General features: G+C 35.9%; 1 protein-coding gene across 2 annotated transcripts in view; it reads right to left on the bottom strand.

The window, feature by feature from the left end:
- Positions 1-19,585, bottom strand: part of MTBP (MDM2 binding protein) — a 50,861-nt gene that overhangs the window by 22,694 nt on the left and 8,582 nt on the right. For both annotated transcript variants that reach the window (XM_006769090.2, XM_015567447.1), the window contains exons 8-13: positions 16,333-16,467; positions 14,452-14,546; positions 13,582-13,654; positions 11,773-11,890; positions 4,738-4,911; positions 3,421-3,528 (exon numbers count right to left, since the gene is read on the bottom strand). In XM_006769090.2, coding sequence (XP_006769153.1) covers positions 3,421-3,528; positions 4,738-4,911; positions 11,773-11,890; positions 13,582-13,654; positions 14,452-14,546; positions 16,333-16,467 — 703 coding nt within the window. The remainder of the gene's footprint in view (positions 1-3,420; positions 3,529-4,737; positions 4,912-11,772; positions 11,891-13,581; positions 13,655-14,451; positions 14,547-16,332; positions 16,468-19,585) is intronic.

Here is a 19,585-nt window from a genome sequence, read left to right on the forward strand (position 1 = left end):
AAATGGTAGATAAAAACTTAGAAGAAATATAATGGATTAAAGTTGAAAAATAAATTAGCAAAAGAATACCATTCCTAAAAAAACTGGTAATAACTAAGAATTTATTAAAGAAAAATCCAGAGCAGAATATCTAAAGGATCAACTCGTGAGTATCAATCAGGTTTGCAGTGGGTTCTATAAATGCTAAAAAAGATTGAAAAGCTCAGAGTAGTGACCACAATATTGGAACAAAATGAAGTACTGCTGTTTGGGTGTGTTTTGAATCATACTGAACAGCCTTTTATTTAAAAATTGTTCAGTATTCTTAAACCTTTTCTTTAAAGATCAGTGAAACAAGGTATTTCATATTTCCAAATACAAAAAGTTACAAATTACAAAAAAAAACAGGTAAAATCTATGTATTAAAAGCCTAAGCGACCATCCAACTGTCCATCTGGTAGTTATGATGCGCAATGACCACCAGGGGCCAGAAGTTCCAACCAGTAGCTATGACACACACTGACCACCAAGGGGGAGATGCTCTGAAGCTGCTGAGCTGCGGTGACTTGGCAGCTGCGGTTCTCGGGGATGCACCCAGAACCAGAGAGGAATTCCAGGGTGCATCACCTGAGAACTGCCCTCTTGCAATCTGGGACCCCTCAGGGGATGTAGGAGAGCTGGTTTCGGCCTGATCCTCCCAGGCCAGGCCAAGGAACCCCACCTGCCAGAGGGACCCCGCTCACTCTGCAGACAACTTTCAAGCGGCCTGGTGCTGTCCCAGGTGCTGCCAGCCAGGGAGGGACCAGGGGAGGTTGGCTCCAGGGAGTGTCTGGCCCTTCTCACCCAGTCCCACCTCTGCAGCCAACTTCTAATTAATTTCCTTTCAATGTACACAAATTTGTGCACAGGGGCACTAGTATAAATTATAAAATTACACATTTTAAATATCATTCTAAAAAATAGTATTAGATATAACTTTTAGAAATAAGTAAAACGAATTAAAATAAAACATTCTAAAAAATTAAACCCTAACCAAGAATTTTATTTCATTTTTGTTTTTTTTTTTAAATAAAGAGCCTCAATAATGTGAGCCCATTTTCTTTTTTTTAAATATATTTCTTTATTGATTTCAGAGAGGAAGGGAGAAGGAGAGAGACAGATAGAAACATCAATGATGAGAGAGAATCATTGATTGGCTGCCTCCTGCATGCCCCTTACTGGGGATCGAGCCAGCAACCCAGGCATGTGCCCTTGGCCGGAATCAAACCTGGGACCCTTCAGTCCACAGGCTGACGCTCTATCCACTGAGCCAAGGAGAGCATGAGCCCATTTTCATGCACACTTTCCTGGTTGCTCTTTTTGGTTCTGTACTAGGCAGAGGAAGGGGGTAGGGGGATAAGTATAAATTTACTCCATGTCTTAATTATTTTCAAAACCCTTTTGGAACAAGTTTTTGTTTTTCATCAAAGACCACAATCTTTGTACTGCTTCTGAATCGTTGTTTTTCTTTCCAAAGAAAGCTGTGCCTACTACATTACTGATTTTTCATCATGCATAAATTGATTAATTTTACATTCACTTCTTTGAAATCACTGATGTACACACTCAGATGTTCTTACATTGGAAACTTCGTCTTGCAGCCATTGTCCCCTGTCTTTTGAGACACAGGAATTCTGAACAGATGCATTTTTGTCCCCAGATTGTTAATCCAACATTAACTCTCTAAACAGAGAAGAGATTGGCTCAGCAAGCATTTCTATCATAAAGGGATTAACTGAGTCATTAATCTTAATCAAGATCTAATGCTTCAGATTGCAAGTTGGCCACTTCATGGCTATGCCCAGAGCTGGTGTCTCCACCAGCTCCCAGCTCCAAGGCTTCCTCCAGCTTCAGGCCCCCTACCTGCCTTTGCCCTTTGCCCTTTGCCTGGAGCTGAGGCATCCTTTTGGCTGCTACCTGGGTTACAGCTCAGCTGCTGGTACTTCTACATTTTCAGCATTTGTTTATCACTATGGTCTTCCCCCCGCTGCCCCCCATACCCCAGAGCTTCCCGTCACCCCTGCAGGCAGCTATGAGGTTTCAGCTGTTAGTATTTCCCTTCCCGACTATGTCAGAGGGCTAGTTCTACTGGGGTTCAATCTTCTTACTCAATGGAGAGATGCACCAGCTTCAAAGAGGGGCCTGTCCTTCCACTCGGACAGTGTTTCTGGTGGGAAGGGTCAGGGAGAGAGGCGAGGATGAAAGGAAGGGAAGATGTTGAAGGAGCTGAGTTTAAAAGGCTACAGGAGGCTTATTATGGCAAGGAATCAGGGCCTACAAAGAGGTTAGCAGGAACAGAACAAAGTCAAGAAGTGAATAATACTGCTGGTTGATGTTTGAAATAAAGGTTTTCCATTCACAAAAATACTAATATTTCTATTTGTTGCTTTATTTTTTGCATTTAACATGTACTACTTTTTATTGAAACTGATTTGCCTTTTTAATTATATTTTCCTTGAGCTAATATCATTTTCATAGTGGAAAAAAAATCAATGGTTGATTATTGATTATCCTGGCTTTGTACAACTGAAAAAGAAGGTAATTCTTACATGAACAACTGAGACCAAATACTCTAAAATTATTTTCCATTGAATAAAACAGGCTATTTAATTCAAGATATTTTTAAAGTGCTTTCAAAAATGGTAGCTTTTACTTTATAATGTATCTACTGAATTCTAATATCATGTTTACTATAGATAACTAGTGAGGACTCACAATTTGATTTAATTTCTTAGAAATTCTATCAATTAATTACAGTAGCTTAAAATAAGTTCATATTAGGTACTACTGAATGTGTACTTATAAAAAAATGTTATGAGTGATAACCAAGTTAACATTTAGTATATGAAAAAAAAACTTAAACTATGACCCCTGAAAAGGTGTTAATTTCTTGAATAAGGAAAAATCCATAATGCCAACTTCACCCATATGTGACATGTGCTTAATTATTATGGGTAGTCATGATTAAGTTTAAGAATCGATGCTCAGGTTAACATCTTAATTTCTCCAAACGTGCATTTTCTTCTCTTTGCAGTCTCTATTCTCTTATGACAGCTAAAAATATGTAAAAAGACATTTTAGAAAGAGCTCTATGTTAACCAGAATACAATTTAGGTGTCTCCTAGCATACATTTAAAAATGCTGAAATACAGAATTTTCCTGAAGAAATATTTCTATAAATGTTAAGTGTGATGTACAAATAAATAAGAATATTTTTAATCTGGTGGGAAAAAAGTTGCGGTCTTTTTCTACTCTTACATCACCTCTACAAGAACAAGAATAGTTCTACAAATGAGTGTCTTACCTAAAAGACAATGTATAAAAGAAAAAGTGTGGAAATAACAATGAATTATGTCCGAACAGGTTCTTACAGTAGAATAAAATGTACAAATTGTTACTTACTCAGACATTCTTTCAAAGCCAGAGCTTGAACTCTGGCTAACTGCTTCTCTCTTTCTATAAGCTGCTCTCCAGAAAAATGTGGAAGTGACAAGAAGTCAAAAGGAATACCTGAGACACACAAAAAAGTCAGTATTAAAGATATTCTATGACAACAATTAATATTCAGTTCCCAGCTAATGTGCTAATACATAATGTAAAAAAAGCTAATTACTCATCTCTCTTGGTCTTGCATATTTCCAATTAAATAATTAAGCTGCAAAAAACAAACATAATAAATTATTGTGCATTTTAAACTTTGACCTGCTTCTTAAGCTGAGGGAATTTAGGTAGTAGAGTAGAATTCCCTCCTCACATTTTCTTCCATAGACTCAGCTATTGAAACTCCTACACAGAAGGGAGTGCGGAGAGGATGAAGGGAGTAAAGAGGGTCAAATATATGGTGATGGAAGGACACTAGATTTTGAGTAGTGAGTAGACAGATATTGTATTATAAAGTTATACACCTGAAAATTACACAGTTATTAACCAATGTCACTACAATTCATATACTTAAAATTTTTAAAAAATGATAATTAAAAAATAAACTCCTACACAAAACACAAATGGAGTAGGGTTAAGTATCTAAAGATGGCCCCCAATGACCCACATGTCCTGCTATTCACCCATGGTGTAGCCCTTCCACAATGAATCCTGGTTAGCCCTATGAAAACAATAAAGTATGGTAAAGTGACAGTGAATGACCTCTAGGCTAGGTCACAGGAAGCCCTGAAGCTTTCCAGAACAATTGCTCTAGTCTTCACATGACTGGAGTTCCAGCTGTGTATGCAATCAGATGTGGGACTTTAACACAGAAACTCCAGCTGGGCTGAGCCCAGTCAGCAGGACTATGAGCCATAGTATTAAATAGTTATTTTTAAGCTAATCTTGGGGTCGTTTGTCACACAGTAATAACACCAAAGCATACACGTTGAAGAGAAAAGAAAAGGTGAGCAATAAAACAGAATAAAATGCTTGAGAGAAAGTAAATAAAATGAGAAATTATAGAAACATAGTATGTGTTTAAAGTGGACTATACTGAAAATGTTCTATTTGGAATCAAGGGCTGACCTAGTAAAATTTGCTGGGTACAATATAAAGGGACTAATTCTCTATATTCTAAATTGTTCAAATACATAATACTATGTTTAAAATGAAAGATAAATTTACTGAAAGTGAAATGGAGTTTGGGTAAAATAAGTTCATTAAAATCACATAAGTTAATTATACCTATACATACAAACAAATATAAAAATATTTTCCACTCAAGTTAACACTTACTCAGTTGGGTTTCTCCTGTCCTTGCTTTCATCTTTCCATGAATGAAACTGAGGGCAAATGAGCCATTGATCTGGTTGGCTGAGTGAATCAGTGTGGCTTTGCATTTTCTACTGTCATTACCTTGTAAGAAGAGGTAATAGCTAGAACACTCTCCTTTCACTTCAACATCTGGAACTAAACAAAAACAATTTTTAAGTATGTGAAAATTCACCATGCAGCAAGGCAGAATCACACAGTGGACCCAGAGAATATAATGACATCCTGTGTTATTGTAAAACAAACTGTTACCCAGTATATCTGGGGCTAGCAGTTGTTCAGTTAACTGAGAAAGCTGTTAAAATTAGGGAATCAAAAAAATTAAAATAAAATCTGATAATCATAATAAGATACAAATTTTACTTTAAGTTAAAACTGTGTGTACTCACTTATTAACTTTTGATGTTGCTCATTAGAGCTCCATGATATTTTTCTTATACAACCCACTTATAATGTATCAACTACTATCTCCAGCTTCAATTTCTTTAAAGGGGAATAAACTGACCCCTGCAGGCATGCACAACTCAACTGGTGGGAGCAGCAGTGTACAGATGTACTTACAAGTAGCTTTTTGCTCCTTGCAGTGGGCACCCATAATGTATTTTTACAGAGGGAATGGAGAGCATTCATTAATCTGGCATGCCAGTTACATGAAGGTCAGTTAAGACAGCTTCTAGTACATTTTAAAAACAAATCAAGTGAGGGTTATAGTGAAGGTCGAAGAAAAACTGTGATGCCTTTGAAAGTAAAAATAGAAGCAGAGTCCTTTTTATTGAAGATGGTGAACTGGACATAATCATTTATTTTCACTATCTCCTGAAATTCCATGAAATGAGAATAAAGAGAATTTTAAAATAGCAGAAATCTCCAAGGACTAATATCTGAGAGAAGAGAATAGTGACTAAATTTTGAAAGCAGGAAAGCAGATGAACGAATGGTAACAGGCCTCAGTCTCTCAATTGCTACGGAAGCTGAGAAAAACAGAGGAGAAAGCTTAGAAGGAAGACAATTTATACTACAATCCCTGACAGGAGACTTTGGGATGGTGGTCCCAGATGGCACTGGAAGCAAAATGAAGGTGAAATAAAAAGACAGGCTGAGCATGCACATAAGCATAACCAATGGACACAGACACTGGGGGGTAGGGGAGGACAGGGGAAGGTCAAAGGGGGGGAAAAAAGGAGACATATGTAATACTCTTTGCAATACTTTAAGCAATAAAACAAAATGAAAAAAAGATAGGTTGAAAGTCTGTTTGAGAAGCAATATGGCTTCCCGGTTCCTCTTTATTCTACTCAGGTAAATGGTTGTCCTTTCCCCAGCCCAGAAAACCAGTGGCTTATCCTCTCAAGAAGATAAAACAAGGTGTCCCTGGCCTTGGAGATATAAACAGAGCTTAGGGTCCGAGTTGGTTCTCAGTGGATTAGGTGAATGATTCTATACAGAACATTGAGGTCCTTTTCTCTTCTTCATCTACATAACTTCCAGAATTTTAGAAGACAGAACTGAGGCTTCTTTTGGAAATGTGGTCAGCCCTAGAGGACAGACTAAAGAATCCCAATATTGGGGTCACCTAATGTAATGTCGCAGCAAGATCACCCTAACATGAAGATCCTAGTCAACAAGCTCTACCCATACACCCAAGTTTTCCAAACAGCTTTCTGGTATTCTCTCTTAAATATGAGCAGACAGCCAAACATTATGAGACTTAAGGAAAGTCTTTACTATGAAAGCCAGATGCTGAAAGAAACAAACAAACAAAAAAGGGACTTGTAGAGAAACAAAGAATATGGCGTAAAAAAAAAATCACGACAAAAACAAATCAGATCACTAAAATCCTCAGAGGTGATATTGCATCAACTAAATAAGAACAGAAAATTACAAGAAAAGAACATTAACTTAGAAAGAGCTCATGGAAAATAAAATTAGAAAGCAGAAATAAGATTTCAACTAATAGGTTAGAAGATAAAGTTCAATGAATCTATCAAAAAATAAGACAAAGAAATATAAAATAGGAGAGGAAGAGAGAACCCCAAACCAGGAGGTACAACATCCAAACACGACTAACAAAAGAGGAAACATTAAAAAATGGAGGAAAGGAAATTATCAACAAAATAATTCTAACAACACTGTCCCAATAAAAAGACAAACTTCCAGGCATGCTGAGTGCCCCATCCTATATAATCCTATATAATAAAAGCATAGTATGCAAATTGTCCCCTCAACCGGGAGTTCGTCTGGGAGTTCGACCAGGGGGCAGAGCTGGCCGGAGGAAGGGTGGGAGTACCAGGCCGGCAGCTGGCAGCCGCTAGGGACCTATCAGTGCATGAATTTTGTGCACTGGGCTTCTAGTACAAGAATAAAAAGAGCCCTGGCCAGGTAGCTGAGCTGATTGGAGCCTCAGCCCATGTACCAAAAGGCTGCAAGTTTGATTCCCAGTCAGGGCACATATCCAAGTTGCTAGTTCCATCTACAGTTGGGGTACCTATGGGAGGCAACTGATTGATGTTTCTCTCTCCCTTCCTCTCTCTCTAAAATCAATAAAGTACATATCCTCTGGTGCGGATTTTAAAAAGCAGAATAAAAATAGATTCTACAAAATGCCAGAGAAAATGCTTGCTTAGAAGGAAGGAAGGAAGGAAGGAAGGAAGGAAGGAAGGAAGGAAGGAAGCCAGCCAAGAGTAAGAATGGCACTAGAATTCTAAACAGCACCAAAATTGGAAGACAATGGAGAAATGCGTTCAAAATTCTTATATATACTAAGAAAAAAAATCTATTGTAAGTTTATTACAATAGTTTATTTCACAGATTTGAGCATACTGTGGGTTAAAGCCTATCCCCCAAAACAATTCTGCAATACAAAAAACACACAATCTTTTGCAATTAGCTTGAAATAGGAACATTAATCCTATTCATAAGCATCAATCTTAGAAAAGGAATTTAGGTAAAGATTAGAAAGAAAAAACGTTTGTTACTAGTTGTATTTGAAACTAAGATTTTCCAAGACTTAGTGACCTTAATTCATTCACCAATTTAGCACTTTGTAACTCAAATTACATATCCTTTCCATATTTATTTAAATCCTATCACCTTTATTAGAACTTTAATCACTGAAGCCTATAATTACAACAATCTTATTTTCCTTAAAAGAAAAACATTTATTTTACAGAATTCCCCCAATCATAATGACTATGCAGTCATTTAAAAAATGGTGTTCCAGATTTGGCAGGTGTTAATTGAAGACTTATTAAATAATGTTATGTAAATACAGAGTAACAGATTTATAATTAGCATAGTTATTCAATTCCCATAGCTTTTCCTGAAGAAATGATTACAATGGAAAATTCTTCTCTATTTTCATCTGTTATTTTTACACTGTCAACTTCTAAGAGATTGGCTTGCATGTTCCCCCCCACCAAAACCAAATATGCATTTGGATCTACTATATAGGCAAGATGGGAGAAACAGAAATTACATGTTTCCTTTAGTTGCATCAAATTTTATAAGTAATATATAAACTATAATGAAAACTGTGTCATTACTAGTTTCATTCACAAACAAAATTTTAGCATAATAAAAACCAAGTTATATTTTATATCAATACATTTCTCAGCAGTTCTTAAAATCCTGTAGCCAACCCCCTCTTTTTTATAATAGCTCAACAATATAACTGGAAAATAGTATTTCAAATGGTATCATGAAAAATATTCCAGGATAATTTGGGAAACAACTGTTAAGTGAATATCCTAACTTATTGAAAGTAAATAATATACCCAATTATTTTGATAATGATGATAAATATTAAACAATAAGATATAATATAATCCTCAAGGTAGGCATTTTTGGAGACCACACATTTTCCAATGACATCGCTTTTCAAGCAATTCTAGACCCAACTTTTGAAATGGCCCTTTGAGTCAACTGAAGAGGCAAAAAAGAAAACATGTTTTAAAAATCAATATACTTACTTTATATTCATAAAGCATTTCCAAAAAATGTATTGCCTACTTTCATCCCCCACCTTATTTGTCAGACTAAGCTTCGATGATTTAGTGCAAAACTTAGCTGCCACCAAGAGTGTTCAAGAAAATTCCCTGCCACAATTCTACAAAGAATCTAAAATCAATCAAGAAATGATATTGTTCACTGCTGAATCCTAGCACCTAGCATAATGCCCTGAATACAGTAGACACACAATAAATATTTGCTGAGTGAATACTTTCTCTTTGCCACTGAAATCTCTTTCAAAATCTTTACCAGAGTCCTTTATCCATTCTCAATATGAAATTTATTCATAGATCAATTATGGTGTGTAATTTTAACCTTATTAGTGTCAGCTCACTATTTCAAAAACACTTTCAACACTGATTTAAGAATGAAGAATGTACATGCTTCAATTCAAAATATTTCATCAGTTATTAGTCTAGTCTCTTTATTTTTTTTTCTTTATTAAGGTATTACATATGTGCCCTTATCAGCCCATTGCCTCCCCCAACACCTGCCTCATGCCCTCACCCCGCTGTTGTCTGTGTCCATTGGTTAGGCTTATATGCATGCATTCAAGTCCTTAGGTTGATCTCTCTAGTCTAATCTCTTTAAAATATGTTTATTAGATGACTTGTCTGTCAGCAAAATAATACGACTATTTTTTTCAAGAGTACCTTTAAAATTTTTCCTTTCAAAAGAATTCAAATTTTTTTTAAAAAATGAGGCAACAATAAACTTAGAAATCTAAAGTTATTGTGGATGGCCTATAGATGCATTCAGACTTGGATGCAAATTCTGACTTCACCCTGTAATTTAAGTTTTTTGATTTCTCTGTACCTTAGCTTTCTCATTTGTAATATAAAGTTAGGGGATGATCAACATCTAGTTTTTAACAATTTCATAAAACTTCTCTGTGAGCATATGATAAGCCAGATATTTTTTATGGTACAACTGGCTTTTCAATACAAGTTTTAAAGAGAAGTCTTGCTTCAGAAATCTAATAGGGTTTACTGAATTGCATACTATCTAATAAAAGGGTAATATGCAAATTAACCATCACTCCATCACAAAGATGGCAGCGCCCAGTCCTCTCAGCCCCACCAGAGTCCCCCAGTCCAGGGTGGGGGGTGGAGCAGGGGTGGGGGGGCAGCCACTGAGAGCGGGCAGTGTGAGCAGCCTGGCGGAATGCTTGCTTCATTGCCATAGCGATGAGGCAAGCATTCCACCCCATCAGCGGAGGGCCTCTGGGCAGTGGGCATGGGGGGGTGGGGGGGGAGAGAATGCTTTTCCTGTCGCCCCGGCGAAGAGGCAAGTGTTCCACACCCGGCACGGATAGGTCTCTGCGCCGTGGAGAGCCTTTGGGCAGTGGGCGCAGAGTGGCCAGGCCCCGCAGAGAGCTACTGGCACACGGATTTGTGTGCAGGGCTACTAGTTTATACATATAGTTCTTATTGCCTTTTTTCCAGTACCATAATAGTTTCTGAGTTTTTTCCTGAAAACCCCTTTTAAAAATCATTCTTTTGCTACTCTTGTAATTTTTTAATGTTTTTATTGTTTTTAATGTTTATATTGATTTTAGACCAGTCCAGGGTGGGGGGTGGAGCAGGGGTGGGGGGGCAGCCACTGAGAGCGGGCAGTGTGAGCAGCCTGGCGGAATGCTTGCTTCATCACTGCAGCAATGAAGCAAGCGTTCCACCCCAGCTGCGGAGGGCCTCTGGGCAGCGGGCATGGAGCGGCTGGGGGGCGGGGGGGAGGCGATGCTTGCATTGTCGCCTGGCGATGAGGCAAGCATTCGCGCCTGGCCGTGGAGGGTCACTAGCCAGGCCGAGTGTGTAACACTTGTGTTGTTGAAGGCCAGTTGGGCAGTGGGCGCAGAGTGGCCAGGCCCCGCAGAGAGCTACTGGCACACGGATTTGTGTGCAGGGCTACTAGTTTATACATATAGTTCTTATTGCCTTTTTTCCAGTACCATAATAGTTTCTGAGTTTTTTCCTGAAAACCCCTTTTAAAAATCATTCTTTTGCTACTCTTGTAATTTTTTAATGTTTTTATTGTTTTTAATGTTTATATTGATTTTAGAGAAAGAGGAAGGGAAAGGAAGTGAGAGAAAAACATTGTACATGCCCCGACTGGGGACCAAACCCACAAGCTGGGCATGTGCCCTGACTGGGAATCGAACCAGTGACATTTAGGTACAGAGGCAACTCTCAACCAACTGAGCCACAAAGGCCAGGGCTCTTTTGCAACTCCTAACTTAAGCATACTTAAATGGGGAATTGGTTTTCTATTTTAAGTCAAACCATATGAAATCGCTGATATTTAACCATTTTTGATATACCTGTATAACAATACCATGTGGTTCAAACTAATACATATGTATGTATGTATTTTATTTCATCAAGGGATGATATGGTAAACCTGAGGAACTGGTAAAAACTGGGGTACAAATTTTGGTTCACACTGAACAGATGAAGTCTATTAAAAGGTTTTTTTTTCACTTTTCCAAAAAGCAAAGCATAAAGGAACACACGTTAGCTGTGTTACTTTGGGCAAGTTACTAACAATTTGAGCTTCAATTAACTCAGGAAATACTAGGGTTTGAATTTAAATTATCTGATTTTATAAAAGAAATAAGAATTTCATTTTTACAATGACATCTTGGTTAAGAGCACAGAAACTGTTTTTTTAATATACCGTATAATAAATTAAGCACTTTTTTTTTTACAAAGTTTATTCCCAAAATGTCTCCAAAAAACCCATGTTCAATGTAATTAGCTATCTAAAAACCCTAAGTTCTGCCTGAGATCACTGATATTTTTTGAATGTATATACTTTATGTTACAGTTGGTTGTTAGAGATAATAAAAATAAAATCTTCAAATGATGTGGATCCTTTTTAATTAGTAGTAATACATATTATTTTCCCATAAAGAAAAAGTTATCTCCACTGAAAATTTGATAAATATTGCTTCTATGTCATACCACTGAAACAACTTACAGATTTCCTACTTACCACTGATTGTCCTAGGCTTTTTAGCTATGTATTCCTTCCATTTTCTTGAACTGAGTTGGCTGGGAGGTGGAATAAGTATGTTACTAATAGTACATGGCAATACAAAAAGTGCACCGACCTATTGAAAACAGAATATACTTTTAGTGACTGCATGTTGAGATTAATTCTTAAGTAGTATCATCTGACAAGTTTCCTCTCATATTTCACCTACATAAAATGTATTTAGTAATGCTCTCTCCAATAACTCCACTAAAAAACAAAAACAATGCCCCACCTCCACCCTACACCCCCCCAAAAGCCAAAGACCAGTCAACAAAAATAGAGAAAGTTCTTCAAAGCTATAAGCTTTTTTGGTTATAAATCTCTAAAAACCTCATTATTCACAGATCTGCTTCAAGTTCAGGTTACAGGTATAATTTCTTCTTTTTCTGAAAACTAATGAGAGGCCAGAAATTCAATCATCAAAAAATTTTGTCATATTTAGCCATAATTTTATAACCTTTTGATTGGATGGATTATTGTTCTGGCTTCAAAATTAGAATAATTTAGAAAGCAACTTCAAAATTTCTGTTCCTAGAAATTAAAGATTTAATGATGATAAGTACAAAATGCAGAGAAACCATGAATCACATGCCAGTAAACACACAGCAGCTTCTCAGTGATTTATGTGCAAACTCAACTTACTCATCTTTGTATTCCCAGGGCTGGCTATACAGATGCTTATTAAATATTTGTTTTCAAAAAACCACCATAATATATTTAGGTAAATTTTTAGTTTGATTAAGCACTGAATAAACAAATTGCAACTCTGAAAGTGGCATTTTGCCACTTATTTTAAAACACAAGCTATAACAGTCAGCACATCTCAATAAATATGTATTTTTAAACTCTGGAGAAATTTAGTCGGGGCATTTGCCATAGATCTTAAATATAAGGCAAAATCACTTTTAACTGTCCTATGTAGATGCAAAATCACTTTTAACTGTTTTCCATAGACGGATGAGTTACAAGAGACGTGATACACAACTAATGCATTAATGTGCTAGTTTTACTGCTACTTATTACTTTTACTTATATATTATTAATTAACAGACATAAAATTAAGTATATTAGAAGAAAATAAGATAAATTAAATGTGCTTATTTTCCTTTATTATTATAGTAATAACCTTTTTCATTTTAAGTCAAATGAATTTTACATAGTCAAGAAGTAGACATTAAAAACATTTAGCAATGTAAAATAATCACTAAGTATAAAAGATCTATGTGTAATTTTCTAAGTACTAAGTCCTAGTTTTTCATTGTTGCATAAATAAGACTTCAAAGTCCTAAATGCACGGCAAAACTGCACGACCCAAAGACTGTGATGTGACCATGCCAGATCAGGGCCCAGGTATACTTGACAATTACATAATCATTATAGTTAGAACTTCACAGTTGAGAGATGCTAAATGAAGTTAAATGCCTAACATATAGCCTGATACAAATGTGGCTGGACCCACAGGCCAAAGAAGTGACCAAATTTTTGAGGCATCTCTTTTTGACTAAACATTTGCTACAAACATGAATGACATTTCTAAATCTCGCCATGAAGTTTATTTTGAAAATTTCTTCTAAAAAACAAAACAACACTTCATGTCTGCAGAGGACTTTGGAGTTATTATGAAAAGTCCAAAGTGGCTTAATATAAATTAGGCCCAAAATCATGTTATATTAAAGAAACCAAATCACTCAAAAACAGATCATAAACTATAGTCCCTTTTCTCACACATCGTTAAATATTGAGTTAGAAACAAAACACATTCCCTACATTGCCACATAGAGAAGAAATCTGCTCCAACAATAACATGGAGTTCTTCTTGGTACTGTTTTTTGTCAGTTCTCTGAACTAAGGAGTTAAAGAAATGAAAGAATGGTAACTGTAAAACAATTCTACTCCCTAAAACAAGTTTGATTCTCCAACTCACAAGGTGCTTGAATTTATTTATTAAAAATTTTAACCCTAGGGATTTCCAATTACTCCTTTCCTTAAGGATAATTATTTTTCTGATTATGAAAATATACCAAGAAATAGTGTTAGTATGAACGGTATCACTATAAACTTTAGAAACAAGAGATTTGTAAAAACTGTAACTTCTGAACAAAAATTCAAGGACACTATGCTAATGTTCCATTTCCAGCCAACATTTTCTTTTTTATACAAAGTATCCTGTTCTTAGGTGTATTTCTAAAAATCATTACATTTTTTAAGAGAATTTAAAATGTGTTGAATATTTACAGGTATAAATGATCACATTCATATTTACTTTCGTATATAACAGATACAATAGACTGGCGCGTACCCATTCTGCCGATGGCAAGAGAAACAACTGAGCATTTCTGGAATATGAAAATTACTGTTTTTCTCCGTGTATTCCTAACACTTCTCCCTCCTCCCAACCCCATAAGCAGTAAGTAGCAATCAGGAAATCTGCCTCGTCTAGAAGTATAAATACAATACTCGAGGGGAGGAATTTTCTCGCAAGTTGTAGAACTATTCTCTTAAAACAATGAAAAGTATACTGAATACTATTCTTATATAAAACAGCACAGTCAAACATTTAATGTGGAGTGGTACAAGGAAACATTCTACCTAACACAGAAAATGTAACCTAAAATGAAGATATAAATGAAAGGATACAACTCGAATTCAATGTCCGACAGATAGCAGGAGGGTAGGTCTGTTAATTTTATCAGCTGCACAAATTCTAAAGCTAGGCCATAATAATGGAAAACCTAGAAAAGAAATTAAAATTATATAATACTTTAAACACTATAAGGTAAAATTGAACAAATAGGTGATTAAGGTTTAAAACTTTAAAACGAATCTAAAAAAAAGCATGCATTTACACATAACGCCAAACACACATTTCATCCTCTTTAGCAGACAAGAATTTCTTCCATTTCAATTCTACATATCAGAGCCGAGAGACAGACATGGAGATTTCTTAGGAACTAGAAAGATATTAACAGGGAGAAGGTGAGTCATAGAAAGAGGAAAGCAACAAAGGAAAAGTTCTCAATCTTTCCTGTTTATTCTCAGCAAGACAGACAACCCAAGAGACTAGAATATTTTTTTAAAAAAATTAAGAATTTACAAAACTGAGTAAGCAAAAGAAAGGTGAGTCAGAATGAACTCAGGTCAAGTGGTATGCTGAAACAAACAAACAAAAATCCTTGGAGGAAACACTGAAAAAATTAAAATTAAACAGAAAACTAGTGAAGGCAAGAGTGCTAATTAACAAAGTTCCACTCAGAAATAACACTGCAGTATTTCTTTGGGTAGAGCCAACGACTAAATTAGGAGTGAGCTAATGAAGAAGGGCCGGTATTTCAAGAGATAGAGTGCTTCATAAGAAGGGCAAAAAAAAGTGAAGATATATTGAGGAACCAACACAAAGTTGTAGACTGGCAGAAAGCTGAGTAATTTTACAATGTAAGTTTATGTGTGAGTATATTTGTATTATACATATACAGTGTATATAAACATACATATATACAAATATAGTGTGTTTGTGTGTATAGAGAGAGAGACTGAGAGACTTACATGTACTGAAGAGGTTGTACCCTAAGATTCTCTTCAATTGAAGCAAAAATTAGATATGTTATTCTTACTTAAATGGTGTACTACCAAAGATGAGAGTTTGAGATCATCAATCTTATGTTCCTAATCTTTAGAAAAGAATTTAATATTCCTGTGAAAGATGGCCATGGCAATTCTGAACAGCTATTGGGAAATGTGTTTCCATCGCCTTTTCGTGTTACCCTTGGATCAGAAAATAACACCCATCCATTTGACATCAGTATAATGTTATGACTGTTATATTTTGCATTCTTGAATTAGGTCTTTTAAAGTGAATTTCTAGAGTGCTTCTACATGCATAGCTCTTACGTTATTATTCCAATGTAAAAAAAAAAGCCAATTAAACCCTCTTTAATCATTATTCTTGATAATTACTTGCTTTTTAAGAATCTATGGTGATATGGGACAAAAACCTAACATTTTAAACACAGTAAATGAAGCATATGTCCAGTACTGTGTCAGAGGCTATTTTCTCACCCCATTTAACTCTCATGATAACTTTGTAAGATAAGTGTGTTATTATTGGCTCCACTTCACAAATGAGTTAATCAAGCTACCCAAGGTTATAATGCCTCATAGGTGACAGAGTCAGGTTTCCAACCCAGGTCTGCCTAACATCAAAGCCTCTCTCTCCTCTTTCCACTGCATCATACTCTCTGACCTTTTCAGTCTAAGAAAGGTCACATAGTAAAGTCCATGCCAACGGTAGTTGCAGGTCTATAATGACCTAAAGTTAGGCCCATCTCATTAAAACAATATTTTTAAAAACCTAAAACAATAATAGTTTTGCCAACATTTAATGTGATAACACAGTATAATTTGAACACTTAATTTTACTATAATAAAAATACATTAGTAAATGTGAATTTATAACTTGAACTTATAGGGACAAAAATATGCATGAATGGATAACTGCAAAATTAATTAAGCATAGATTACCTTTGGTAAACAAGTCTTATCCTTCGATGGAATTATCTTTTTGTCAAGAAAGCAAGTATTTAAGTTAGATGTATTAAAACTCTTAGGTGCAACTCCCTTTAAACAGAATTCAGGAAAACAAATTTCACATCCAAACTAAAAAGAAACCAAGAGGAAAAAATTACAGACATCACAAATAAAGTTATAGAGATTAACACGTCTTCTTGCAATGTAAAAATTGGGAGGAAACCCCTATCTAAATTTATTTTCCTTTCTTCAGCTCAAAGTGTGGTTCCATTTATGTACAAATCCCACTTCTTTCAACTCACACATGAATTTTTCATGAAAAGCTCTCCTTGGCCCTTCACCAGCCTGTGAAAGTATATTAAGTCCATTCTATGCAACCACGGAACCAAATAACCTCCTTTGCCTATACTTGTTCAATATCTGGCTTCCTACCAGTCTGGAAGTTCTGCACAAAAACAGAATTTGTTCATGCGAAAACGGAAGCTGCTGATGAAAGATCAATTCCTGCAGAAGTAGTAATAGCAGGGCTGCTAATAATAGCAAGGGTAACAACAATGATCTCTAACACCCTGAGTGGTTACTTTGTACTTTAAATAATTTAGTTCTCATAAAAATCTATGAGCTAGAAGCTATTATTATCCCTGTCTTACAGATGAAGACAACTGTTGCACCAAAAGGCTAAATATTACCCAACATGTCATACCAAACCACCAAGAAATAGAGTTGGGATTTAAATGCAGGCAATCTAAGTATAGAATCTATGTCCTAAATCACTATAATTCCTCTAGGCTAAAAGCTATTTTCCAACCCCCCCCAAAAAAAAATTGATTTCAAGTTTTAAAAGCATCCAGTGGAGATATGGAAAAGAATAACAGAATCACATGAAAATAACTGGTCATTATCCGTCTGTATAAAAACATGTAGTTTCAGAAAAATTATACAAAAGCAATTCTCCTAGCTAATCTTATCTTGCACACTTCGAGGTGGCTATATGATCTGTACATTCAAACCACTGCAGAGCCCAGCTGGTGTGGTTCAGTGGTTGTCAACCTATGAACCATGAGGTCACGGTTCAATTCTGGGTCAGGGCACATGCCTGGGTTGTGGGCTAGATTCCCTAGTAGTGGAAATGCAGGAGGCAGCCCATCAATGATTCTCTCTCATCATTGCTGTTTCTAGCCCTCTCCCCACTTCCTTCTGTTATCTGAAATCAATAAAAATTGCTAGATGTACCAGTTAATAATGCAGATTTTTTTTCAATAGATGGAGTTACACATATGTTGATATAGATGCGATTTGATATGTATGCTATTGTATTGAATACAAGCTTCAAACCTTCATATGTCAAATTTTGTGAAGGTGTTAACATCATAGATATTTTTACGCTTAAAAATGTCAAATTTCATGCCAAAAAAAGAACATTTGCAGGAATTTTTAATTCATTACTTTATTTATAAGAAAAGTGCTGCTGAAAGTTATCATATACTTCAGGAAGCTTATGGTGAACATGCTCCATTTCAACATACTTGTGAACGCTGGTCTAAACACTTTAAAAGTGATGATTTCGATGTGAAAGACAAAGAACATCCAGGTCAACTGAAAAAGTTTGAAGATCAACAATTACAAGCATTATTGGATGAAGATGGGTGTCAAACTCAAAAACAACTTGCAGAAAGATTAAACGTTGCTCAGCCAAACAAATTCCAATCGTTTACAAGCAATGGGAAAGATTTTAAAGGAAGGAAAATGGGGGCCACATCAACTGAAGGAAAGACAAATAGAAAACGGAAAACTCATCAGTAAAATGTTGCTTTCAACAGCACGAAAGAAAGTCTTTTTTGCATCGAATTATGACTGGTGATGAAAAATGGATTTATTTTGAGAATCCCGAATGCACAAAATCATGGGTTGATCCAGGTCAACCATAAACAAGGACTGCAAGGCCAAATCGCTTCGGAAAGAAGACAATGCTCTGTGTTTGGTGGGATCAGGAAGGTGTGGTGTATTATGAGCATCTAAAACCAGGTGAAACCGTTAATGCTGATCACTTCTGACAACACATAATCAATTTGAACCAGGCTTTGACGTGAAATGACCAGAATGTGCCAGAAGACACGGCAAAGAAATTTTGCTTCGTGATGACACACCATCACACACCTCAAAACCAGGTAAAGACAAGTTAAAAGATCTTGCCTGGGAAGTATTAACCCACCCACCATATTCACCAGACCTTGCTCCTTCAGATTACCACTTGTTCTGATCGATGGCACACGCACTTTCTGAGCAGCACTTCAAAACATACGAAGAAGTGGAAAATTGGGTCTCTGAATGGTCTGCCTCAAAACAAGAAAAGTTCTATTGGGACGGTATCCACAAATTACCTGAAAGATGGGGGAAATATGTAGCTAGCAATGGACATTACTTTGAATAAAGCACTTTTGATGTTTCTCTTGAAATTATCGTGTTTTCTTTGGATCACAAAGTCCACATTTTTAACCAGTTAATAGTTAATCTGCATTACTAACTGGTTAATAGCTAATCCGAACTATAACCTGGTTAATAGCTAATCCTATTAACCGGTTAATAATTAATTGGCATTTTAATCGGTTAATAGTCCGTATTATTAACCGGTTAATAGTTAATCTGCATTTTAATTAGTTAATAATTAATCTGCATTTTTAACAGGTTAATAGTTAATCTGCATTATTAACCGATTAATAGCTAATCCAAACTATTAATCAGTTAATAATTAATCCACATTATTAACCAGTTAATAATTAATTCGCATTAACCACAATAATGCAGATTTTGTAATCAAAGAAAACACAATAATTTCAAGAGCAACTTCAAAAGTGCTTTATTCAAAGTAATGTCCATCGCTACCTTCACATTTCCCCCATCTTTCAGGTAATTCGTGGATACCGCCCCAATAGAACTTTTCTTGTTTAGAGGCAGACCATCCAGAGACCCAATTTTCCACTTCTTTGTATGTTTTGAAGTGCTACTCAGAAAGTGCATGTGCCATCGACTGGAACAAGTGGTAATCTGAAGGAGCAATACAACAAAATAGCATACATATCAAATCGATATATATCAACATATGTGTAACTCCCATCTATTGAAAAAAATCCGCATTATGAACCAGTACACCTAGTATATTAAATTAAAAACCACGGCACAAAGGTTTACCTGAAGATTTTACCTTCCCAAGATTAAGATGAGAAAGCATTCAAACCAATAAGGACCC

This window comes from Myotis davidii, unplaced genomic scaffold, assembly GCF_000327345.1.
Source record: "Myotis davidii unplaced genomic scaffold, ASM32734v1 scaffold1, whole genome shotgun sequence".
In the NCBI taxonomy this organism is placed as follows: Eukaryota; Metazoa; Chordata; class Mammalia; order Chiroptera; family Vespertilionidae; genus Myotis; species Myotis davidii.